The following is a 26,559-nucleotide window of genomic DNA, read 5'->3' as shown; positions in this document are numbered from 1 at the left end:
TTGATGTTGTCTTGTTGTCTCAGAATGTAGTTTTTCTCCAAGCTGTTTGTATACATGAGATACAAGTTGCTAAAATGGATTTGGTTGCATTGTGCTATCTTTAAACTTGCTAACCATCACACTGACAGCCAGTGTCATGTTATTACAGGAGCTTGATTTTCAGGTGCTCCCGCTGCTTGCACTATGGATGCTGAAGATGCCCTTTTTGGGGTGAGGTCCCATCTCTTGGTTCTGAGGAATTCTACTAACAGCCCATCATCTGGACACTGTCACAGTGGGGGTTTCCATAAGGGACAATGTGGGAGTGATGGGGTGTTATTACCCCCCTCTGTAGCGCGTTAACCAGACTCAGGCATTTAAGCAGCTCTGTCCAAATGTTCAGGAAGTTTAAAAACATTATCATAATTACTTCGAGATGTATCCAAATGAACTATAAACAAAACTGAAAGCATATCCAATGTATCAACTAACTATAACAATAAATAAAAAACATACAGTGAACATCCAAAAGTGTAATGTCCAAATAATAATTAGACTTGCTTAGACTCACACGTCACAATATATTATAATGACAAAGAGCCAAAATATAAATTGTAATAATACATTCAAAATAGGTATAGGCAAAAATAACGACAGACTGGTATCTGGTGCATAATTATAAAAATAATAAACTATATAATAATAATATAGTCTTAATACAAATATATCTCAGCTATATACAAAACACTGTAAGGAGAAAACAAAATGAAATAGTGACAGGACAAAAGGTTATCTATACAGACAAATTAATAATAAATAAGCATATGCTTAACATTATTTTTTGCCTGTTTTTGTGACTTTTAGTTCATTTTACCACTTCTTCTCAGCTGTTGCGTTTAATTGTGCCTCACCCTATAGGAACACTGTCCGTTTGTCATTATTGCACACAGATTTACACATACACTCAACTCACTGACTGGAGCTGCACTGTACATGTATACAACCATCATGCACAAACGCCCCTCCCTCCTCACATTCACTCATAACACACGCACGCACACACACACACACACACACACACAAAGGCACGTACGCTTGATGGCTATCATTAGATTGATGCCACCTGACACTTAGTTAGTGGTGGAATGTGATGTGAGGGAGGGCAGCTGCGGTGAGCCCCTGTCCGCAGCATCGCAGCATGTCCGAGGCTAGGCTAACCGTAACCCCACTAAAGCTAACACCCCCACATAGGCACACACACACACACACACACAGACGCCCGTATAGTGATAAAGGTGAAGGGAGAGCTCGTGCTATTAAAACTTCAGACATACCGCTTGTTGTCTGAACTGTGCCATATGCTGGAATGTAACATTTGGCTCCTCCTGGGCACAAGAGACTCCCACTCCCAGAAACAGCAGCACAAATGACCTCCCACTTATGAACCTCTCCTATCCGCTACTGTACACATGCCTTCCCCCTAGTCATCACGGATAGTTGTGGTATCTAGTAAACAGGAGGCTTGGTTATTGTCAGCACATGTGAAAAAGAAAAACAAATGGTTCCAAGTTAATTTGATATTAGTCTAAAAGCCAATGCAAAGTCATTAAGGGGCTTATATTATGCTATTTTCTCATTTGTTATGAAGTTGTTTCCTCATCACTAACATACCTGGAGTTGTGTTTTGTTTGATTCACATATATTTAGCATACAAACCCTGCACATTTAGGATGTGTTTTTCTCTTGTGATGACTTGTGATGTCATGTGGTATACAGGAAGTGCTCTGCTGTGTTTTTTTACACTCCATACACCTTCACTAGAATAATTTGAATAATTTCAGCCTAGTAATTGCCATTCTTTACTGAACGAAAGGTAAAAAGTAGCTGTTATCTTGAAAACTGCTACTACATGACATCACAAGGTGGAATAGAGTATTTTAAGCTTTGGAGATGTAGACAGACTGATTCAAATATGTGTGAATGAAACAAAACACAGCTCTGGGTGTTTTTGATGAGGTCATGGCTTTATAACATGGCTTAAAGCTCACAAGAATACATTTTGTGTAATATCGTACCTTCAATGTCTTTTTAACTAAATTTGTCTAAATTCCACACCTCCCGTATTATTTTCAATTAATTGAGACAAGACTCGGACATTCTTAACAGTTGTCATGTCATGTGACATTTTCTTGTTCCCAGGAGGCTTAACACCCTTCTCTCCTCCTGCCTAACCCTTAAAAACATGTTTGTAGGCTCTGAAAAAGCAGAAGTACTAGGAACTTAGCGCAGTCCTTTATGAGCACTACAATTTGTGGATTTTCTTATTATTAATATCCATAGTCATGTTTTGCAATAGGTTGCGTTCATATTTTAAAAATTTGATGTCATAATCTCAGATGGAGGGCAAGGGCCTATGAGAGATTAACTTTTTTCAAAGAAATTCAAATAGAAATGCAAATTTCAGTTTAAGTAATGACCCCTTTTCTGAGGCCATTGTGATAAAATTACTTTTATTTATGCTGACACAGAAGACACTGAACTTCATGTGAGTTTCTGTTTCATGTGTGGAACAAAAAGCACTACAAACCATATAACAGTTAAACAGCAAATTCTAGCATTGAATTCTGACTGGACCTTCAGCTCATTTTACGCTCTAGGCATTGCAGAATATTGAAATGTCACATGAACCCATCTTATAAAAAATGCAAAATGCATACATTATTTTGGCCCTAGTGATTAAAATAATTATAATGACTTTAGTCTGTCTGTTCTTCAAAAATCAAAATATAATGCTACAATTGCTATTTGAATCAACCTTAGACTAATAACCAATAACCAACCAATAACTTTTTAATGTTTTAATAATAAAAAACAAATTTTAAAAAGTAAAATTTTTCAAAATTTGTAGTTGTGTATCTGCTCTTAAACCTCTTGAACACTTACCACTGCTGCTAGCCTGTTTCGGATGTTAGGACATGTTGTGGCCAAAGTTTGTGTCGATTGTTTGGGTGTTTTGTCTTCGCCGACAGTTTGTGCATGTGATCTTGTGGATGTGATCATGGTTTGATGTGTGGTGTGTGTGTCCATGTGGTGTGTGTCCGTGTGCTGGCTCAGTGTCTGTTTTGCTAACCCCTCCTACACATGTTGCTCTACTGCTGGCCTTTTCTCAGCCCACTGTATATGACCATGAATGACCACATTCTCCAGTCTATCTCCATTTCACCCCCCCTCTCTTTCTCTCTCTTCCTCTCTATTCTGTTTGATTCCCTGTCGTTTCTGCCAAAGCTTACCTTGACCTCTGCGCAGGTTTTTCGCCCCCCTCTGTGTCATTATTTGCACATTTTTATTCAGGCCATGAGCGGCTACTATTTACAAACTTCCATATCTGTGTAACGTTTAACCGCTAAGTGATTTCTCAGTTCCCACTCATAATACTTGATACAACCACAACTTCAGCTCTTTCTTTTGCTGGACAATAGACCTTGTTTTTCTCCGCTTTCTTGTTGCGTTTGATGTGTTCTGTACAGTCTTTGGGTGGGTCCCTGGTGGCGGCCCCGGGTCTCTGGACTTTGGCGGACAGAATAGTGGGGTTGTGTTTTGTTTGTGTGCTTTTGGGTGTGCGTGCGCAGGGGGAAGTGGTGGAGGCATGGGGAGTGAGGGGAAAATTGGTTACCGCTGGCTCTGACGCGTTTTTTTCCCCCCTCCATTCATGGATTTCAAAGGCAAGGATTGGCATCAGCAGTCACTTTCACATTAGTGCACATAAATGGGCAAAGGCTCCATGATATTGCATGATATGTAGCAGTTATACTCTACATTACATCTCCCAAGGCCTGAAAATTGTGAAATGATTTTGACCCGTGGGAAATGCATTTAAAGGGCCCATATTACTCTTTTTTTCTGCCCTATGTTACAATGTTGTTTCCTCATCAAATACATACTTGGAGTTATGTTTTGTTTCATTCGTAGAAGTTTAACACACAAACCCTGCATATTTAGAGTTTTTCTTACAAACAGAAAACTCTCTGTTCCACAGTGTGATGTCATGTGATATAGGAAGTGCTGCACTGTGCTTTTAAATATGAATGATTTCAGCCATAGAATTCCTAATCTCTATTGAACGAAAGGTAAAAGGTAGCTGCTAACTCGAAAATCACCACTACATGACATCACAAAGTGGAACTGAACATTTTGAGCTTTAAGAGATGTAGACAGACTAATGATGCAGGATTACTAAAACGTTTGATTGAAACAAAACACAACTCCAGATATGTTTTTGATGACAGCATTATAACATTGCTCAAATCTCACAAGCAAGAGTCAATTTTGCATAATATAGGACCTTTAAGCAAACGTCCCTTAGCCATGGCAATAGGCCTGTCATAATAATTACCATATCGACTTATCGTTGAATATATGATAGAAAGAATAATATTTTTCAGGATAATAATTGTCGTGTGTACTTTTAACCTCTATGATAACATTTGAGCTGTAGTTGGTTGAAAAATTAACATGACACCTTAGAGATACTATAATTAACTACTTAAGTGTGAAATTGTTTGAGTAATTTATCACTGGACAAATTTTTTTACAATAACACTTTCACTGGGATAATCCTATTTTGGAGTTAATGTGCCAGTGGTATTATGTAGTTTGAATATGATTCTTTATCAAGATATTTTTCTGTAGCAATATATTATATTTAAAAATGAGTTATCGTGACAGGCTTAAATGGAAATATATCTATCAATGGTACAGAATAGATAAATAGAATTAGAATTTAAGATATAGTTATAGGATTATTAAAATGTGTTTTAGTTCACATTTAGTTTTTTATTTACCTTTTACTATTTTCATACAGCATCATCATCAAAGATGTTTCATATAGCAATTCACATGTAGGAAGAGCTTATTTAGTTGCATAATATAACTCAGCCCAACTTATTTTTAGCCTTTTAGCTACTATTTTCCTGCCTGGCTCAGCTAATCCTGCTTTTGCGAATTCATGAGAAATATAACACATCAACTTTTTTATTTTCCGATACAGACTGTTCTAGTATCTGACAGGTTCCTGGATTTCACCGTTAAAGCATTAACTTACTGTACCTAAAGTATTTTCTCTTCTATTGTGTCTCCTGCAGCGGGGTGTGTTTGGGGCTCATAGCTCTAACCCAGCCATGAGCATCATCGGGGCCGAGGATGAAGACTTCGAGAACGATCTCAATGATGTGAGTCAATGTACACCTCACATTACAAGTTTGTTTAGTCATTATTAAATTCTTGTTTGCTGTTCTTTGTGAAATTTCCCAGGTGGGGGACGATCAGTGTAAATATTTCAATTCTATAGACCAGCTAAAGGACCACCCAGCCCACCTGCTCGCCTTCATCCAACATGTCATCCTCCAGTTTGACCCTGCACCTTTGGTAAGATGTGGAAGTACGATCCAAATAGAATATAACATTACTGTGACATAAACAGCCATATTATTACATTTTACAGTGTAGATTACTTATTTTTGCTCTTTACTTGCTTCTTTACTTGCTGAATAATCCTGACCTCTCTAGCACTGAAGCACTTCTGTGTATGAAGGTTCAGTGACCTGTACTTTATTCAAAACATTATTTAGTTCCTTCTTTTTGACTTTTTCTGAAGTAGTAGGTAGGGCTATTTTTTAGTCAACTAGTCAAATTATTACTCATATTATATATCTAGATTTTTTGATAGATTTGTAAACAGATAAAGATAAGTAATATGCTGTCTTTTTGATGACTTTTTTGAGTCGTCAGAACTACTGACAATTAGTGAAACAGTTGCAGCCCTATTCATCCCTGAAGCAATAAGATAGACAAAACCAACATTATACCAAACAATAAAAAACACTGCAGCCTGGTGCGCTGCTTGGTCTGCTCAGAGATACTGATATAGAGATGTTCTTTTATGACCACTTAGTGTCATATATGTTTCCTTTATAGCTGTCCTTCCTCTTTATCTGTATGAGCTTATTTGGAAACACCAGTTGCATAATATGTCACTAATGTATTGCGACTACCCTTAACCACGTGTCACATATGTACAGTTTTTAGTATAGTCATACCATGCAATAACATGTATGCAGTAAAATATAATCTGTGTAAATAAAGATAATTAAAAATAAACAAAGAAATAACAAAGGAAATGGTTAAAGCAAAATGTCTAGAAATGTAATGGCTATACTGACCTACACAGAATGTAAACTACTCTGTACCTTAAAGATGTTATGTAATACCCGTGATGTCTCAAGTGAAAATACAAAGAGCTTTTGCCTGCAGCAGTAGTCAGTGATTACACACTCATAAATGTCAGGTTTGTTAATGCTGAAGACTAAGTATGCATTTAGATATGTAGAGCATGATAGTTATTACAGATCCATTGATAAGCATTTTGTTCATGGCTGATACTGATTATTTAGAATCCAGCGGAACTGATGACCTCTGATATGTATAGCCGATCTAGGTAATTTTTCCTAAATTATCAAATTAAATTTGAGTACAAACTCATCCGCAACCTTCTTTTACTACAAACTGTGTAGTGTCCAGTGTAGTCACGCTTTTGCTGTACTGTCTTTGAACTAAAATGTTCACATAAAGTTTTATATTTTTTCATGCTTATTAGGCTGCTGGTTGGGCCAAAAGGGGCAAATATTGGTCTATCTCTAATAGTGATGTTGATTTAAGTGTGTACTCTAGGGCTGCTGATTTAATTGCAATTAAATCTAACCCGCATTTAATGTGGGGCAATTGTCGAATCATGAATGCTGCATTTATTTGAATTATTAGTAGTTCTCTACAAAAACTAAATATCCTGTATTTTTATAGACAAATATGTTGTACCTCTAGTTTAGACCTGTAAAATGTTCTGAATGTCACAGGAGTCTTGTATTAGTTTATCAGTTCATATTTCAGAAGGTGGTTAAGGACTCTGAACAGAATCCTATTTTTACATACATCACAAATTTAATAGCAATTTCAAAACACAAAAATTAAATTAAAACGAGCATAATTCCCACAATGCATTTGAAAAGTAGGCTATAACACGATGTAATGGTAATAATATAGTGCCGCAAAGACCTGACAAAAAGTCTCACTTAAAAAGTAACAGGTAGTTTGGAGTTGCTCAGATTTACTGACCCCTTGTGGTTGCATTTTAAAAGGGACAGTAGATAATGTTATAATGCTAATAAGTATTGTTATTATTTGCAAAACGAAGTCCGGTGGATAACTCTAGATAAAGTTGTACACTAGCCTCATTCATTAAAAATCCTCCAAATGGAATAAACCAACCCAACCTACATTATAGTGTTTTTCTAAGTACCTGATGGTGATCGTGTGAGAAAAGCTCTTGACATTTTGTGTTTGTCCTACTTTGTTTTGACTAAGTGACCCATGTAGGTACCATTACACCTCCTTTAGCCATGACACCTCATCTCACCCCTCCCCGGTGCCTTTTGTCCTTAGCTGTCCATGTAAACAATGAGAAGAAAATAACTATTGTAAACAAGGAAGGTGAATTGTGTAGAGTTTCTTTCAATTTGAGGTTGGCCAAACTTACAATGCTGATAACATAATAACAATAACATGTAGTGCAAACATCCGCCAAGGCATATTGCAATACTACATTATAGTTTGTTAATGTTAATTGTACTTATCTTGATCAAATAATAAGAAAACAAAAGGCATACAATATGTTATTAAACACTGGGGAAAATGGAATAAATATGTTTATACTTTCGCCCACTCCTTTTCAAGCATGTACATAATTCCTTGTATATAAGGAGTATGGATTCTCATTATTGGTTGGTCTTCTTATTCTTTTTTTTATGTCTTGATAGAGTTTTTTCTTGCGTGTTGAAAATAAACAACAAACAAATATCACTGCTAATCGTTGTGTCTTTGTCCTCAGCTGTGTTACCTCCATGGGGAGCTCCTTAAAAACCTCAGTGCCAAAGAAACCAAGAAACAGTTTGTGGAGTTTAACAACAACTTTTTGGACAAGGGTGCAGTAAGTAGCCCATTGCACAACAGGCACTGTAAGAGATTGTGAGTAATTAGGCTTTCATCTGGCCTGCAGGGACCTTAGAGCGGTTTAGACAGGATAGCTTTGGCTAGTTTTGTGTGGTATAACTGGATTTGCATGTATTTGTCAGACAATGTAGGAGAGTAACAACGTCTAAAGTTTGGAAAGGTTTTATTGTGACTTGTGTTTCCTGGGTACCATCTCTTAAAACAAGAGCCCTCTGCTTGAAATGCATGTCTTATCAAATATAACAAGTCCAGAGTTAGTGCATAGCAATTTATATAAAAACTAAATCAATTATATTCACATTTGTATCAAAAATATATGAAAATGTTGTAGATTTCACATTTGATTTAGTGACACATGTCCAAGTGGAAGAAAATGGGACATTGACCATGTAAATTGCTGGTTTACATAAGTGGGCTGTGGGAACTGAAGTACATAGTGTATTATTTGCATATGCAGAAGCATATCAGTGTTCAGTCTGTTTGCTTTGTTGATGCTAGGCTTATTTCCGTCACTGTGTTCTCCACCTGCTTCACTTCTCTTAGATTTCACTTCTAACTAATGTTTTCCATATTGGAGAGTTCTTCTGGATTTCTGTCAATACCCTGTCTAACTTTACAGCCTTCTGCCATGGTTGTGGGATGAAGGATCCTCTTATTTAACCTAATTTAATCTCTTATTTAACTTAAATCTACTAATTTTGATGTATTTGTCAGCTGTGTGTACTTCTCTGTTGGGCTTTCGTTTTTATTTCTAGTGTTAATCTGACCCCTAGTGGCAAATTTCTGTTGCTGCATAACCTGTATCATATTTGATGAAATATTTTATTTTTCTTCATAGATTCTAAGAGTGGCAGTACCCTCTAATATATCAAATGAATTAGGTATGTATATGATAAAATATTATATGCCTTTTGGTCATATTTTGATGTTAATGTAAATGTGCCTTATTGGTATTTTCTCAATGCAAAAGCTTCCACTGTACTATACTATGAAGATGTCTTCAGTTAATCCACCATCTGTTATTTTATTTTCAGCTCATTTTCATTAAACTTGTCATAATACCCTAACTATATTTTGTACTGTTAATGTAGATCGGACACGACCAGAGTTGCTTTCAGAAGAGACTCAGAGGCGTTATGTCCAGGAGGTCCAGAGCCTGCAGTGCGGAGAAGTGGCCAAACAGCTGGAAGACTTCAGGTAACAAAATACATCACTCCTGTTTTCATACCACTCCACTGGCTCCCTTTACCACATCCAATACAAGGTTCTCCTCATCACCTACTAGTCCCTCCTCCATAACCTGGCCCCTCCCTAACTCACCAACCTCCTTTATCAGCACTGTTCCACCCACCCCCACTCCCACAGCCCATCAGGAACTCGGATTCATTAAAGCACTTCAGATCACTACTAAAAACTCACCTCTTCAATCTTGCATTCCCCCCATGAGTTCCACCATTGTTCCCTCTTGTTTCTTAATGTTTATAAAGAGTGTCCAAAAATAGCGCTATACATTTCTAATGCATTATCCAATTATGTGTCTTTATGTACATTTCTGTCATAGAGCCAAAAATAGGCAACAATGCATTTATAATATTATGTAATACTTTATTAACAGGACAAAGAGGATGATGGGTATGACGCCATGTGAAGCGGAGCTGAACGATGTGGAGAGCCACTATCCTACAGACCGCATCCCCATGGAGATGAAGGAGAAGTCTGTAGCAGAGAACCTGCTGGACAGGATGGCTGAGTCACAGTTAGTGTCTTCATTTGTATTGTCTTTATCTAATTTGGAATGGGTTCTTTATTGTGACTCTCAATATAATAATACAGAACAGTTACTTTTCTGGTAGAGTGTCCAACATCATCTTATGTCCATGTTATGGGTTGCAATGTTCCACAGTGTCTCTGTGAAAATATGTTCATGTTCTAGATATTTTTGAGCAATAAAATTGAAAAACAAAAAAAACAAAAAAAAATAGCTAAATGGATAGGTTTAATGTCATACCGTGGAACATTCCAGACAAAGCAATAGCATCTCTATAGAGGCAAAAAAGGTTACATAGTCCTGAAATGCTATGAGTTAAATGAAACACTTTTTGTCAATTTGAATGGCTTTGTTCGACTGTGTTATTCATAGAATAGTGAGACGGATAATTCACTCATATAGAATGGAAGAGAAAAACACGACAGGAAATCAGGAGCCAATGGGGAAGTCATGGAATCAGCATTGCCACGCTGGCAGGAAGGATCTTCTGTGGCACAGTGCCAGTTCTGAGAGGGGTGGAGATGGTGGTAGGGGAGAGGGGTGGGGGTCACAAAGCGGAAAGGGGGATCGGAGTGAAAAGGCCAAAGGGTTATCGATGCAGCCACAACCACTGCCCCAAATGCTTTTAAAGAAAAGAAGATCTGGCGGAAAGTTAATCTATCCTTGACCCTATGGTCATCTAAAATGTCTTATCTTCTACCAGAATCAAGTCGGACAGACAGGGAGAGGAGGCCAGCAGCAGGGCAGAGAGCTGTCCAAATGTATCTTGTCAAAAGGAAACAAAAGTGAACAACAGCAGCGAACTGAGCGCCAGCTGATACGATCTCACTGTAAATGCAGCAGATAAACTATATGAGTAAATGTCCTGAAGATGTGAAAAAGCAGCTCTTTAGTCCCAAACTCACCATCACAAGGGGGGGACTGTCTCTGTTTCTACAGCACAGTCAGACCAGGCACTTCATTCAAACTGTAACAATATAGTCTCTATTCAGTTGACTGGTGCAGTCTGCTCCCAGCCTAACTTGGCCATAATGACCCTGTTCCATCTGCTTCCTATTGGTCAGTCTGTTGATCTCAGTGACAGAAAAGGAGCATTTGATTGGATTATGCAGGGGAATCCCGGGGAAAGCCCTCCCACCCTTTATGTTCATGGCAAAACACGAGTATCCAATTTCCGCCCTGTTGCTGTTCCATTGCATCAGACTAAAACAGGGAGAAACTGTGTTTCTGTGCTGGAGCACTGCTGATTTTTATATGGGAGATTATAATATATTTTTTGGACAATGCCAAAGATGTACTTGTAGTTTTCTGAACAAAAACAGGAGCAGCTTTGACTGCATTTTTTTTTTTTACTTTTCAGTTTGTTTAATTATTTTTTTGCACATATCGGAATATGTTCCAAAGCTTCTGCCCTGAACATAAAAGTGCAAAAAACTATTTCCAGTCTGTTCAGGAGAAGGATTTCCGATCTTCTTGTCCTAAAACACAGTTAGTATTCAACTGGAAAAGAGATAGGGAAAATGTCACTTAAAAGGTTTGTGGATTTGGTAGTTCTAAATGCTGCTCAATATATGACACTTGACTTAACTTTGTATTGTTTTGTTTTGCAGGCCCACTATTGTCTCAGATGAGGAGAAATGGTATGTGCTGAATAATGCATGGAGTTGTTATGCTTAGATACAAATTTACATTAGATCAATACTGAATCATGAAAGTGAATATTTTTTCTGCAACTTACCATCCGCATTCTTTTTACAGCCAGTCCATCTTCACAGCAGTGGCCTTCTACATGAAACATTTGGGAGTTAAGACCAGGGCAGTGGACAGCAAGAAGTCAAGAGGAGGCTTCTTCAGGATACCACTGGGAAAGGTACAACATAACTAAAATGCATGGCTCTGACCTAGAAGTCCTGGCAATGGTATTGTTAAAAGTTCTATATGATGCTAAATTAATTCAAGACATGTTATAATGTTCCCTCCTAAAAAACATACCTGGAGTTGTATTTTGTTTCATTCACACGTTTGAGTAAGCCTTTACTATTAGTCTAAATCTCCAGAACTCAGAATGCTCTGTTCGACCTTGTGATGTCATCAAGTTGTAATTTTCAAGTTAACAGTTCCTTTTATCTTTAGTTTAGGTGAGACAGGCAATTCCAGAGCTGAAATGATCCAGATCATTGTAGTCCTAGTGTATGGAGTTTAAAAACATAGTGGAACACTTCCTATATTACCACATGACATCACAAGGTGAAACAGAGTGTTTTCTGTCTGATAGAAGAACTAACCTAAATATGCAAGGTTTATGTGTTAAACATGTAATGAAACAAACCACAACACCACTGTTTTTGATGAGGAAATATTATAACTGATCATAAATTAGTGTAATGTGGGCCCTTTAAATATTGTAACACTCACACTCTCACCCATACCATTGTTACTTTTTTTTTTTTTCAGAATAAAAGGGATGACATACCGAAGATTAAAACCAGACCATTTCCAAGCATTCCGAGTTGGATGGGTGGGACCAACAGTGGTATGTGTAAATTTTGTGTAAATCTCTAAGTATATAATTAATCAACTATACAAAAATATGTTGTGCTTTATATTGTACCTTAGTATTTATTGTGGCTTTATGTTAACAATATGAGTGGTTTGAGAACATTGCCCTTCTCTCCTGTTACAGCTGAAACCATCAAGCCTAAACCAGATGAAGGTACCACTCTTAAGTATCCTTAGAGTGATCCATAACCTACAATTAACCCAATAGCATGTTTGCATGTCCCAAATTGCACTGAGGGGGAGTGGGTGGACTGGCTATAAGTTAACTTACAAATAACCTTCTAATTTTGACACAGAACTACGGATTTCACTAACCTTCACCTGAAGCTGTGATTGCACCAAACCCATTTTTCTAGTTTTTCTTTCTATATTCCCAAAAACGTATCCTAACTCAATATTAAAGATGCATTGTGTAACGTTTCTTGTGGAGGTCCGTCAAATGCTTTTCTCCATGGAAATGTTATAACTTTATCTGGAATGTTCCACAGTATGGTATTAAACCTTTCTATCATCATGGAGACCAAACCAGACCAAGTTACAGGTCAGATCTGTGGAGAGGCAACCCTGCTCATAGTCAAAATGCCTGGTTGTCAAGGTATTTTTGAGCAGTTAAACCACCTGTAATTAAATACATGTAAGGTAGAGCTGTTTAAAGTCATACTGTGGAACATTCCAGACAAAGTAATGACATATCCATAGAAACAAGCAGATGACAGACCCCCAATGAAAAAGTTACACAGTGCATATTTAAATCAAAACTTTCTTCTCATTCATTGATTATTCTCACACTGCTCTCTATGCTCTTTAGGGCCATCAGAACGCAACAAAAGTCTGCCTTCCATCAGAGGCTCTGTGACTGAGCCCCCACTCACGAGCAGAAAGTCTGTCACTGTCCCTGTGGTGCAAGGACCTGCGCTGGAAATCCCTGATGGTTTAGGAAACAACAACAGCACCGCCAACAGCCCCGAGGCCTCCATTAGTGATGGTAAAAAAAGTCAATTATGACATTTATTGTTGCTAGCACATATATATTTTTCTCTTCATATGTTAATCAAGAGAAAATAGTCAGGCAAGTGTATGGAATATTACAAAACACAGTGGAACACCAATAACACAAGGTGGAGTGTTTTCTGAGAGCCTCAGCCTAAATATGCAGGGTTTGTGTGTTAAACATGAAACAAAATACCACTCCAGGTATGTTTTTGATTACGAAATTCTATAACATAGATCAGAAAATTGCTTAATACGGACCCTTTAAATCTATTAGTACACCCCTTTGACACTGGGCAATTGCGGTGCTGCAGGCTGGACCTCAGACTGTCAGATTATTTGGAATGTGTCAAAATACTGGAAATTTATATTTTGTACTTTGTTTATCTTACTGATATACTCATCTCCACATACTATCTTGTCTTTGTCTTCCAGGCCATTTGATGAATCGTCTTGAGCCCCCTACAGTTTCAGATGGGGGGGACCTTTCACCTGTGGGGCTAGGCGGAGGCTTGAACATAGTGGAGCCTCTGTCCTCTAGTGACACTCCCACAGAGGAAAGCGTGAATGAAAAAGACAGGTAGGCTAGTTGTAGCAGTGGTAAAGAAACAATGCCAGGATTAGATAGATCCAGATTACAGAGAGATTATATTAAGATGCAGTCCAGTGACCCATATTAGTGTAAGGGCTGCTTCAAATTGAGGGAGCGTGGTAAGACTCCCTCTGCAGTCTGTCCCTGCTGTGTGCCCACGTCTTGTGTTGTGCTCATTGCTTGCTAGCTAACAGAGCCTGGAGTCTTGTGACGGACCCTGACGAGGTGAACTCAGATCCACTCTTTACAGCTCTTCCCTCCTCTCCCTTCCCTCTGTTTCTTTGTCTCTGTTTTACACTTTTGATCTCATAATAGCATGTGCCACTGCTCTTCCCATCCTTTAGCTTTTGTGCCAGCCGTGTTGCCTACATGTGTCATTTTGTGCCAATGTCTTTTTGCTGGATTCAGGATTGTCAGTTGTTGCGCTGCTAATAATTGGTAGTGTCCGGTATTGTCTGTGTCATAAAAATATTTTCCGCACTAAAAGCATGATTTTTAGAATTCTAAGGTGGAATGTAGTTTGTCAGATATTGAACACTTATTTGTGGTTATTAACATTGTTGCCACTGCAAGTCTCTTATGTGCCTCAGGGTGTTTTTGTCTCAACCAGGGTTGAACCTGTCTTGCTTGTCCTCAGTGTTTACATCTTTGTATTAGAAGCTTTGGCATACTACACTGACTGTGCTTAGGTAGTAGGTAGGTAGAGAGTGCTTTTAAGGCTGTATTGATAGGTCATTGTAGTTGATGCGATGGTTGTGTAACAATGTGGTGCCCTGTGTTTTTTCAGACGGAGAACAAGGTGGGTCTCCGCTCCCTGACAGAGTCTTGGACATGCTTCAGACTTCACACTAGAAAAACACAATCATTACACGCATACACTCTCATGTTTAGTACACCCACAGCTAAGTATTGTTACTTGGTTTGATAGTTGGGCTAAGTTGAATTATACAGATGCGTCTGAGGAATTGTATAATAATGATTTAATATAGCTAACTAATATTTAGGATTTGTGGAAGCAATGCATGGCTTTGGTAATGTGCTTCTATAAACTGATTTAAAATGCACTAGTGGTCATATGAAACATACTTTATGTTTCATGATGTATTTGATATGCATGTTACAATCCATGCATATTTGCCTTTCTCATTCACTTTGAGTGATCTTTTGAATTGTATTTTTTCTATCATCTCACAGTTTAACATAATTCATTATTTTCTTTATTTTACTATTTAATCTTGCTTTTCTACTTTATTATTTTCTTTTGCCATTTTTTGTCCTTTTATCCTTTCTCACCTGCTGCTCCTTTACTATTTTCCTCTCCTGTATTTTCCTTTTTCCTTTATTTGTCACCCCGTTTCCCCCTCCTCCCCTCCTGCCTTCACACCTCCTACAGTAGGAAAGTGGCGCGCAGTGAGAGTGCTCGTGTGGACCGGCACTCCTCTCGGCGCCGTGGCTCGTCCCGGGCCAAACAGTCCCGTTCCCGTAGCGACGTGGACCTGCAGCCTCCCTCCACCACATCCTCATCACCCGCCCCGCTCAGCCCGCAGCACCTCCATCCGTAAGATGGGCATTGCTTCTACAGCCCCTTCAAAGATGTGCACAGCAGGGACAGACGGGACATAGCAACAAAAACACTATTTCACGAATTATTTTCTTTGGGTAAATTGTTCTGTAGTGACAGAGAGTTGGTAACTGTCAGACAGTAGTCTCAGACAGTGGTGCTTAGGAAAGGTGCTTATTACATCAATACTGCTCCTGGGGAAGAAGCACTAGACCATTATTAAGTGGTCCTCGCTGTTCATCAGCATCCTGTAAGCCCTGTAAAAGGTCTGTTGTGTTTTCCAATAGAAATTTAAAATGAGTTAACCACATTTCTTCTAATATTTAAAAACTAAAAATTTATTTTTAAAAAAAATCAGTCCCTTACTATCTGTCACACAACACTGTATTATCTTTCCAAAATTTTGATGATTATGATTGACAGTTTTAGTCAGATCAGATAATATGGAAAAAAGGAAGAGTCCTTGATGCTTTTGTTGGTTTGATGGGCTGACTCTATATCTCTTCAACAAATGCTGTATACATTTGAAATGTTAAAATTTAATTGGCCAATTTTTAATTTGTTGGTTTTTTTGTAATCTATGTATCTGTGCGTATCAGTAACATTCAGTGAAGTATTTTGCTTTCGTAGCTCTGACGGACTAGTTCTAGTGGCTGATGGTCAAGGGGCTTCTCCTACTAGCCCCTCTCCACAGCTGGAGGAGGTGGAGCCACGTCTTCTGGAGTTTGAGCAGGACCCTCCCAACTGGAGGGAGCTGGCCTCATCTGACGCACTGTCCTGCCTGAGTAAGAAGGAAATCAAGAGGCAGGAAGTCATCAATGGTGAGGACAAAAGCAAGTCTTAATATGATTATGTACTAGTATAAGGCCATAGTTTATAATGTTATGTGTTTGTCTTTTCCAGAGTTATTTGCCACTGAGCATGCTCATGTGCGCATGCTGAGTGTCCTTCAGATGATCTTTTCCAAACCTCTGGAAAGAGAGAACCTACTAACCGCCGATGAACTTGCTGCCATCTTTCCCAGCCTGGATGAGATTATTGAAATGCACTGTGAGTTCTGCATCAAACAGTTCCTCTACTGTAATAATATAAATTGTAACATTTAGAGTTATTGAAGCTTCTAGTCTAAAATGACATATTTTACTGTTTTTAACTATTTTTTTTAAAGATAACTTTTATGAGAATCTGAAGAAACTACGTCTGGACGATGGCTTCATAGTCAAATTCATCAGCACCCCAGTGCTCAATCGGGTGAGTTTTTTAAAGAAGACCTTTTGTACTTGTCTCTTCTGTATACTTATAATCTCCTATGTTCTAAAACGACTTAAAATGAAACATGGGTGCCCAATGGGAGCCAATGTTGCCGTAAACATCATCACAGTAGTTGTTGCCCTCTCCAGTGGATAGCTGCTGATCTTTTTTTTTTTTTTTTTTTTTGTAACAAAATCACTGTGCAGCAATGCTGTATCCGGTGTATATCATCACCTGAGAAAATTTAATTGGAGAATGAAGTAAACAGAAAGCAATGGGTGTATATCAGTAGTGGTGAAATTAGGAGCTGATCAGTAATATGGCATCTTAAAAATAATTAAAAGATTGTTCAAACATGCATGATTACTGCAACTACAGCATCAAGTTGGTAAACAGTGAGGGGAAACAACTGTAACATGGTTAAAAGGTCTGACATATCAATTATGCATAATAGGTCTGTTTTAAGGGCAGTAATATATTAAAGTTTATTTATTTATTTATAAAAACAGCAACTGACTGACTTGTGGTGTATTGTGTAATATATTTTGGTTTGTTGCAGTTTGGGGGCACAGAAGGAGAGTGGTTTCAGAAGCTCACATCTCGGTTTTGCAGTCACCAGTCATGGGCACTGGAACAAATCAAGAGCAGACAGAAGAGAGAGCCACGTTTCAACTCTTTTATACAGGTCTTGTTTGCAGCTTTACTCCTCAGATCAATCAATCAAACTTTATTTATAAAGCACTTCTCATCCAAAAAATATAACACAAAGTGTTATATTTAAGTTGCAGTGATTAAAAACAATCCCACATTTCTTTCCACCCACCAACGTACCCAACTTCCACAGCTGCCTGACCCCACACAACAAACAACCACAGTCACATGCACAGTCTCACCCACATGCACGCACTCTGCACACACATTTACACGCATGCTAATACGCTAAAAAAGCATAAAACTACATATAGTAAAACATGAAGATGAATACAGGTGAGCCAGTTGAGAAAGACAAATATGTAAAGATCTAATCATTGAAATGTGTATGGTGTTTTCAGGAGGCAGAGAGCAAACCTCAGTGCCGCAGACTTCAACTGAAAGACATCATTCCCATAGAGATGCAGAGGCTCACCAAGTATCCACTGCTGCTCGAGAACATTGCCAAAAATACAGGTAGATATGTGATTTGTGCCACTGAAATATATTTCAACCTGTAGAGACTGAGACAGACAAACTGAAAAAATATTAATAGGTTTATTGTTTGAGTTAGCTTTGTCGCTCAGACCCCAGGAGAAGACATTGCAATGAAGGGTGATTAGATGACATTTAGGAGAAATCTTTTCCTCGGGCCTGGACACTGGAGGTGGTAGAGGTGAGGTCAAGGAGAGTTAAGGGAATGAGAGGTTGAGGAGAGTGAAGGGGACAATGAGATGATGAGAAGCCTATGGGGTGCTAGGGAGGAGGTAGGATGTGGCACAAGCTGAAGTGGCCAGGCATCTGCAATGGGAGTCTAAATAGGTTAGAGTGGGGGCTGATTGGACAGGAGGAGTATTTGGGGTGAGATGATGAAGGCTGGAGAAGCAGTGAGGTAGAAGGGAGCAAAGTTAGGTCTCCATATGTATCAAGCTTTATGACTGACACGAGACATACATCACAGTAGTCGGTGTAAGCAAACAAAGCTTTGCAATATATCTGAATGAATGTAGAATGTAGATTTTGTTGTTATTGGCTAGTTTTACAGGTAGAGACAGGCCACTACCTTGTTTTATCACTGTCACACACAGCTACAACTCATAATCATGATCATTGTTCAGAACAAGTCTTGGCTTTTTTCCCCCTCATTACCGTTCTTGTTGCGTCACCGAGCATAAACAACAATTATACAGAGACAAGCATAATTCCATAACTTATAATTACCAATTGTAATTGACAGTTATAATGCCTGATCTGTGCTTGTCCACCTTTGTTTAAGACAAGAAAACCAAATCAAATATTAGTAAAATGAAACAATACAGTATGCACTGCTACTTTAATGGTCCTATATTACGCAAAAATTACTCTTATGAGTTTTAAGCCATGTAATAATGCTATTATCTCATCAGAAGCATGCCGGAAGCTGTGTTGGTTTCATTCACACATGTTTTAGTAACACTTTATTATTATTCTGTCTATATCTCCAAAGCTCAAAGTGCCCTGTTCGACCCTGTGATGTCATGAAGTAGTAGGTTTCAAGTTAGGCAAGGCAATCTGTCATGAGGGACACAAGCAGGTTACAGCACTATGCTACATATAGACTCTACTGAGAGTCTTCCCTATTCACAGAAGGAATTAATGTATTTTTGAGTAATGGAAACACCCGTGGATATGTTTAATACCATGAAACATTTCAAGGAAAGCAATAACATCTCCATAGATACAATTAGGTAGCGGACCCTTCCACCAAAAACACCTTTCAAACAAGAAAACCCAATCAAACAATGGGCTAAGAGTAAACTAAAACAATACATGAACATCACACAGAATCAATCAACTGTCTGTCTCAGACCTGTGTGTACCCTGATGATTTATGCCTTTGTCTGCACATCAGTGTAAGTGGTATTTACCTGTGCACTGTGCTGTTTGTATTTCTGTACAGAGGACGCCACTGAGAAAGAGAGGATTCAACAGAGCGCAGAATGCTGTAGAAAGATCCTCAACCATGTCAATGAGGAGGTCAAAATGATGGAGAACCTATTGGTGAGAAACACACCATCCATCACACTGCCCAGTGCTGTGAAGTGACTGACCATCAGTTGGAGTACATTTATTTTAAGGCCTCGAAAGTTCTTTGCCTGTTGGATTGCTTTTACTTTGCTGCTGTTCTCTTCTTCTGTCTGAATGTAATCTCTTTCTTTTCAGACTTTGAAGGAATACCAGAGAAAACTGGACACATCGGGACTCAAGCCCAGTAATGAGCTGTACACTGAGTATAAGGTTGTAAAGGCCTTTAAACTGTATTGTGAATGTAGATTTTATAGTTTAACCTTAGCTGTGAATTAGTGAATGTCCATTTTGCCTTTCAGAACATTGATTTGACTCAGAAAAAGATGCTGTTTGAAGGACCTCTGACCTGGAGAGTGACCAAAGAAAAAGCTATTGGTAATAATGCCTGGTATATTCTTAGATTTGACACTTTAAAATACTGTAATTAGGTGTTTGTAGCTTCAAAAAGACACAGCTCTCTTTTTCACAGCCCTTATATTGAATTATACATCAAACAGTGGTTTTAAAGCTCAACTTTACTTTTATATAAAATGCTACTGCTACAACATGATCCACAAGAAAACAAAGTGATTTGCACTCTTTCTTCACAAGTTTCCATGTTCATTTACCAGAGTATGCTCCTCTTGAGTCATATGCCTCCTTCAACTGCTGTGCTCTTCCTGATCACTATAAAAAAGTACAAGCAACAGACCAACATGCAGATCAAGAATTCAATACTCTTGGCATTGTTCACATCAGATACACACACACAATTGTTTATAGTAATTATTATATTTTCTCAGTTGGGTATTACATCAGTTTAATTACTGCTTTCAAAACATACTTTTGAACAGGAGCCTTAATAAACAGATGCTGTTATTCTCTTTTTTGACCTTTGCTCTGCTCTGGCTCCCTGCAGAGGTGCAGTGTGTGCTGCTCGGGGACATGCTGGTGCTGCTGCAGAAGCTGGATGATAAGATGGTGCTGAAATGCCAGAGTAAAAGCAACATTGCTGTACAAGAAGGCAAAATGATGCTGAGCCCCATTATCAAACTAGACTCTGTTTTCCTACGTGAGGTGGCCACAGGTCAGTTCCACTCTCAAATGAAATTCTTGTAAAGAAAATGGTCTGTGTGAAACTCGTATTTTCTGTTTTTTCATTTTTTAAAGATCGAAAAGCCTTCTATGTAATCTTTACATGGGATAGTGGAGCACAAATCTATGAACTAGTTGCTCAGTCTGTTGGTGAAAGAAAAACGTAAGTTAAGAGACTTATAATTTTCCTCAGATGCAAATATATATTTTTTTAATTTATGTTTATTAATAAAATATGTTATGTTAATAAGATATGTTTATTTTGTTTTAGAGATGTGTGCGTTTTAGTGATATTTACATAGCAGTAATTTGTAATTATGGATGTGTTTTTCCTGTATGATTTGTTTGAAAGGTGGACCGAAGTGATCAAGACAGCAGTAGATGACCTAAAGAAGAGTGGTGCACCCATGAAGCTGACACTGCCTTCTGTTGGCGCCCCCTTCAGCCCTGTCACGTGAGTGAAAAGTTGCCTTTTTATGGTGAAGTTCACTCTCCATAAAACCATCAAATTTTTTGCCAATGTTTTCCCCCAGGCTAAATGCTCCTTTGAGCCCGACAGAGAATGGCAGTCTAAAAAGTGTCAGTGGTGAGAGACTTTTACCAGTCCAAATAGCACAGACTTGTTATTGTTCCACATTTGTGAAGGCTGCAGCTGGACCTTCACTTTGTGTGTGTGTCCATAGAGCGAGATAAGGACAGTTTGACGGATGAGAAGTCCTCAGACCCCAGGCACTCGCTGATTGATTTCCTGTCAGACAAAGGCTTCGACTTGATAGGCCACTCCAACAGCGATCAAGAAAAGGTGGCCAATAGTGCTCTGGATGAAGGTGATTTGTGTTCTTTCTTATATTCTTTTTGTACAAAGTATTTCAGGCCTGTCTTTTGTGAAGGATGACTGAATCTGTGTACTTCTTGTAGTTATGTCCCTCAAAAGGCTATTGGTCGGCAGCATTAGTTTTTCAGAAGATGCAGCACTAGATGAAAAATTCGAAGAGGAACTATCGGACAAGCACAGTGAAGCCAATGAAAGTAGTCAGCCAACAGGTGGGCTTTAATTTATGCTTTAAATCTTATCTATGAACAGGCATCTGTAATTGCATTTTTGTCTTATATTCTTCTTCTGTCTTACCTTCTTCAATTTAAAGACAAAAACGGTAATAAAGACAAAAAAACAAGCACACATTGCACAATTTTAGTGACATAAAAACAAGAACTGATGATGTCTTCCATATCAACCACAGATTTCATTTGTATTTACAGCAACAGCAACTAACATTTCCTGTTTGTGGTAACCATAATCCTGCATAAATAAACTGAATGTGAACAAAGCCAGTAGTGTACACAGTGGAACATTTTTTTTTTTTTTTTTTTTTAAAGCATCAGGAATAGAGTTGTATTCCAGAACTGTTATGGTTTTAGGTTTAGATACTCTTACACCTTTTACACCTTTTTGCTGGATTTTAATAGGTTGATGGCCCATTAAATTTATTGTGGCAGCTACTTGTAACAAATGCTGATTGATTATTAAATTATGCAGAATTAGCATATATTACATATTCTTCTAAATTTGTATTAATGTGTTAATCACACATTTTTGTATGCAAACACAATTTATTCACTGCATTTTTCAATTTGTAGATGAAACTTCAAGTGCAAACACAGGAGCAGAGGAAGAAAACAACCACCCTGCTGTGAAGGATGCGGCCGGGATGAAGACAGACGATGAGAGCATCAGCGCGCCCATGGTGCTGTCCCAGGAGAGGATGGAGGAAGTGTGTAGGCGGCTGCACAGTCTGGAGAAACATCTGAAAAAACTCCAGGTAAGAGGAGCCAAATAGAGATGAGAATATAGAGAAACAGTGTGAGAAGACATGACAGCCTCAGATAAAGATATGACAGAAGATAAGAGCCATCGCCACACTGAAGCTGAGCTGGGCACGGGGGGTGTTCACTGCGGATAACTTAAGTAAGAAGCAGGCAGTGCTATACTTTGGACAAATGGGGCCAAAATGGCACAAAAGAGAAACTAGAGAATAGAAAACCATTTAACCACTGCTGTTATTGCTTTGCTGAAAATTGCCTTGTGAAATTGGACTTCTCTGAAAATGGCTATTATGTCCAGCACTTGCAATGGGATGTGTCAGAGAACGGCGAGAGAGACGAAGAGAGGATGTTAAGAGGGGGAGGTTGAAATGTGTGTCCGTGAGTTATGGGGGAGGTGGGTGGGGGGAGTTGTGTCTCTCCTCAGTTCTAAGATGATATTGATTTTGTGTGGTGCAGGCTGTTGAAGAGGAGCACCATCGGCTACAGGAGGCCCTCTCCAAGTTCTCGCTGGAGGGGGGAAACTTCCATTAAGTCGCCATCACGCCACCTGCTGGCCACTAGGTGAGGAATCAGAAGCCACATGGTGACTTTGTATTACTTAAACTTAAAACCTCACTATCTCACTACAAAGAAAACATTACATTTTCTTAGTTATGAAGATTCCTCATTGTTTTTGATGGTGTATTCCAATGTCAACTTTTTGTTCATAATGTATTATCATGTGTATCTATTTGCTATTAAATGATCTACATTTTGAAAAGTGTTAGCATGATAACAATAATCAAGTTCTTCTTTTGTTTTCAGAGTTGTTCTGATGCTGGGTTGAAGTGCAAGAGTGACAGGCCTTACGTGACCCCTAACAAGCCTACCTTGGCTCCTTTGCAGCTTGTGAAAATGCTTTCTGCCTGCAGGGGGGGCTGGTGGCTCTGTGAGAAGTGCAGTGGTCCAGTGACAGAACATGGGAGCTTGTGTGCGCTTGTATGTGTGTGTCTGGTTGAGTGAGTGTTGGAGAGCCATGAAGAGAAACATCCTGCTTTTCAGTGGGGTATTGCTTTTACTGAGAGGTGCCAAGAAAAACTAGCAATATTTGCTGTCTGAGGCTGCCAATGTTAGAGGAGTAGCAGAGGATTTCTGTAACACACAAATGCACACAGAGACATGCTTCTCATCATTACTGCCAGAAGCACAATTAGAGAGAAACTTTGTGTTGCAGCACCTGGTTGGAGCTTTGAGGTGCTTATCTATTGAAGATGCTTTTAAAAAACTACTGCCAATATTTCAGAGTTTTTTCTTACCAATGCCAAAGTATATAATGCACTTTTTTGTTTTGAAAATGCCTTTAATACTCCTTAGCATAGTTTTTCAAAATGTATTATACTTAAACCTATAGTGGTCATGAATGACAATGCATGCAGTGTGTGTATGTGTGTGTTACATTTTAGTCTTTTCGGTTAGTTGGAGACTTCTTTCTTACTTTATTTAGGTCAAATATTGGCACAATAGCTAACTATGCTGTTAATAGTGGAGACAAGTGTTTATATTTACTGCTTTTATTTATTCCTCTTGAGTCATGTGGGTGACACTGTAACACACTGGCCACAAAAGATAATGTCAAAAGAATGTCGAAATAACAGAAGGCTCCTCGGAAATGTGTAAAGAACGCAATGTTATCCAATCGCAGATATGTAGAAAGCTTTTATATAGAATGTAGTTTTGATAGTGGTTATATAACAGTGTAGCAAACAGTATTTGCACTCAGTAGATAACTAATTTCAAATGTAAACAGTGCACACACACAATATCATCTTTCTGCAGGTAATACTCATATATACTGTAGACCTGATTCCAAGTATCCACAGCTGCTGAGTTGAAATACAGAGTCTTACAGGGTCATTACTTGTATTATAAGACATCAGGTTTCCATTCCTGTTTGTAATTAAAAAAGAATTCTTACATTTATATAGAATTTAGGATTTGTATGTATATTCTATCCAGCTTTGATTGTACTTGATGATTAAACAATGCTATATAAATCTGTTAGAGGCAAAAATCAATATCTGGGCAGGTTAAAATTACTTAAATTAAGAACAGTTTACTTTATTTGAGTTGATTCAACTTGACTTGAAGTAAAATAATCTACCAATGGAATAGAAGTGTTTTTCTTAACTCAAGCAATATTAGATTTAGTTTCTTTGTTATAAGTTCAAAATAAGAGCAAGTGGAACAAGATGTATTTTCATATTTTAAGTATGAAAAGTCTTGTTCCATTGGTAGATCATTTTACGTGTCAAGTGAAATTTATTAAAATCATAATAAAATGTTCTTAATTAAATTAATTGTAACATGGCTAGATTTTAGTTTTTGCAGTGTAAGCAGTGACAAAACTGTGGCAACGGTCACAAGACCAAAGACAAGACACCGTTAGATCCTCATACAAGCTGTAATCCGCGCTGTTACACTTCTACCGCATGCCTTATGTGTGTGTATTAGGATGTTATGTACTGGTGATGGTAGGCCTGTCACTATATAATATTTTGAAGCATGATATATTACTACAGAGAAATATTGTGATAAACTGTAATACTGAAAATCCTTTATGCCACTGTTACAAAGCAGGATAATCATATTAAACCAATTTTTCAATACACAGTATCATTAAAAAGCTTGAACAGCAACAAATTTAAATGGAAATGGAAGAATGAAGCAGTAATTTTCCATAATAAAATATGGTTTATAATTAACCATATTTATTCTACCCTCTACAGCTCAAACTTTACGTTATTACATTAAAATGGCAAAAATCTTCCCACTATTACAAAGATAAAGTGCTCCACTGTTCCAGCTATCATATTGAACGATTAGATGATATAGTAATTATCATGACAGGCCTGGATGGAGGATGGTTGGTGATACGTACGGCAGGCTTTAGTCAGGTACATATGCAAATGTAGTGTTAAAAAGACATCAGGTTTAACAGACTAATTGTGAAAGAAGGAGAGACTGCTGCAGCTGGATTGACCTGTACAAACTGAACATATGGGACCATTAGCTGAAAATGACAAGACTGCAAAGATAATGAGGCAGGATATTTTTAGAAGTTTAAGCTGTACTGTAATCATGATCTCTTCCTCATATGCATTCTTCTATAAATATGCTAAATATAACACACTTTTTACACATTGTTGACCATCACTGTCCTATATCCTATAGAAATGTACATAGTTAGCTTGAAGGAAGAAAATAATTAGCCACAGTATATGTTTATTAGTTTGGCACATCCCTTCACTTTGGTTCTTGTGATAGCATGATCACTTTTTATTTTTTCTCTTCACATTCTACCGCACACTTTGAGCATATTTTAATAAAGAGTTGGGGATGTTTCTGTTAACTTTTTGAAAGATGCTTTTTGTATTTTTATCTATGCATTTGTCTAGAGGGAGATGGGAATTGCCTACGAGCTTCCATGCACAAATGAATTGAAAAATATGATATTGATGGATTGCAGTTACACCTTTTTAAATGAGGTAACCTAATTTGCAAGGATTCAGATCACATGCTCGTTGATAAAAACAACAACAGACAGACACTTCCTCCATCTCTCTTTACCAGCTGTTTTCCCCATGTATATGTAGCTGTATAAAATGTATTTATAGTATGGTGCCTTGTTCAGACAGTTTTCATCTTATCAAGGGCTCTTAAGTCATTGCCATTATTACATATTGTCATTTATTTTGCTTTCTGCTGAATTTAGTGTTAACACATCAAGCCTGGCTGCCGATTGGTTTGAAGATGAGCTGGTTGTTCTATATTGAATTATATTGCTGGCCATACTAAGTCAGTTCATGAGCCCTTACTTCTACCATTGATACAGTTTTCTGCCTATTTGAGTAAGCAAGAACTATTCTGTGTATTGGGGTTTTGATTTGATCATGTAACAGACTCATGATGTACACTTAAGGAAAGTTGTGGTACGTTCTGTTTTTTAATTCCTAATTTTTTAATAAATTGGGGGAAATATGTACATGTTTTGTCTCTATTTTTAGTTAGTAATCAATAATAACACACTATACTGTATCCAATATATCTATTATGCTTTTTTTTTCTTTTCTTTTTTTTGATAGCTCCATAGATTCAAAACAAATG

General features: G+C 37.9%; 1 protein-coding gene across 3 annotated transcripts in view; it reads left to right on the top strand.

Annotated features, from left to right (window-relative positions):
* The window catches only part of arhgef1b (Rho guanine nucleotide exchange factor (GEF) 1b), a 41,599-nt gene extending 15,162 nt beyond the window's left edge, over window positions 1-26,437 (top strand). Inside the window, exons 2-32 of one of the 3 annotated variants that reach the window (XM_020940332.2) lie at window positions 5,121-5,207; window positions 5,290-5,403; window positions 7,919-8,017; window positions 8,879-8,921; window positions 9,132-9,237; window positions 9,656-9,796; window positions 11,419-11,448; window positions 11,567-11,678; window positions 12,263-12,341; window positions 12,492-12,521; window positions 13,176-13,352; window positions 13,793-13,937; window positions 14,737-14,748; window positions 15,343-15,507; window positions 16,141-16,331; window positions 16,414-16,560; window positions 16,679-16,761; window positions 17,321-17,446; window positions 17,814-17,928; window positions 19,391-19,491; window positions 19,654-19,728; window positions 19,818-19,893; window positions 20,417-20,584; window positions 20,668-20,755; window positions 20,945-21,046; window positions 21,126-21,178; window positions 21,276-21,419; window positions 21,511-21,636; window positions 22,231-22,412; window positions 22,873-22,977; window positions 23,221-26,437. In XM_020940332.2, the coding sequence (XP_020795991.1) occupies window positions 5,157-5,207; window positions 5,290-5,403; window positions 7,919-8,017; window positions 8,879-8,921; window positions 9,132-9,237; window positions 9,656-9,796; window positions 11,419-11,448; window positions 11,567-11,678; window positions 12,263-12,341; window positions 12,492-12,521; window positions 13,176-13,352; window positions 13,793-13,937; window positions 14,737-14,748; window positions 15,343-15,507; window positions 16,141-16,331; window positions 16,414-16,560; window positions 16,679-16,761; window positions 17,321-17,446; window positions 17,814-17,928; window positions 19,391-19,491; window positions 19,654-19,728; window positions 19,818-19,893; window positions 20,417-20,584; window positions 20,668-20,755; window positions 20,945-21,046; window positions 21,126-21,178; window positions 21,276-21,419; window positions 21,511-21,636; window positions 22,231-22,412; window positions 22,873-22,947 (3,156 nt within the window). In that variant the 5' untranslated portion in view covers window positions 5,121-5,156 and the 3' untranslated portion in view covers window positions 22,948-22,977; window positions 23,221-26,437. The remainder of the gene's footprint in view (window positions 1-5,120; window positions 5,208-5,289; window positions 5,404-7,918; window positions 8,018-8,878; window positions 8,922-9,131; window positions 9,238-9,655; window positions 9,797-11,418; window positions 11,449-11,566; window positions 11,679-12,262; window positions 12,342-12,491; window positions 12,522-13,175; window positions 13,353-13,792; window positions 13,938-14,736; window positions 14,749-15,342; window positions 15,508-16,140; window positions 16,332-16,413; window positions 16,561-16,678; window positions 16,762-17,320; window positions 17,447-17,813; window positions 17,929-19,390; window positions 19,492-19,653; window positions 19,729-19,817; window positions 19,894-20,416; window positions 20,585-20,667; window positions 20,756-20,944; window positions 21,047-21,125; window positions 21,179-21,275; window positions 21,420-21,510; window positions 21,637-22,230; window positions 22,413-22,872; window positions 22,978-23,220) is intronic. The other 2 variants (XM_055163781.1, XM_055163782.1) reach the window with 2 other exon arrangements.
* The last annotated feature ends 122 nt before the right edge of the window (window positions 26,438-26,559 follow it).

The sequence above is a fragment of the Boleophthalmus pectinirostris genome, unplaced genomic scaffold (assembly GCF_026225935.1).
Source record: "Boleophthalmus pectinirostris isolate CB_2022bp ecotype Guang Dong unplaced genomic scaffold, ASM2622593v1 HiC_scaffold_6, whole genome shotgun sequence".
NCBI classification, from domain to species: Eukaryota; Metazoa; Chordata; class Actinopteri; order Gobiiformes; family Gobiidae; genus Boleophthalmus; species Boleophthalmus pectinirostris.
The sequence above is the reverse complement of the archived record's forward strand: the minus strand, read 5'-3'. Positions and strand labels throughout refer to the sequence as shown.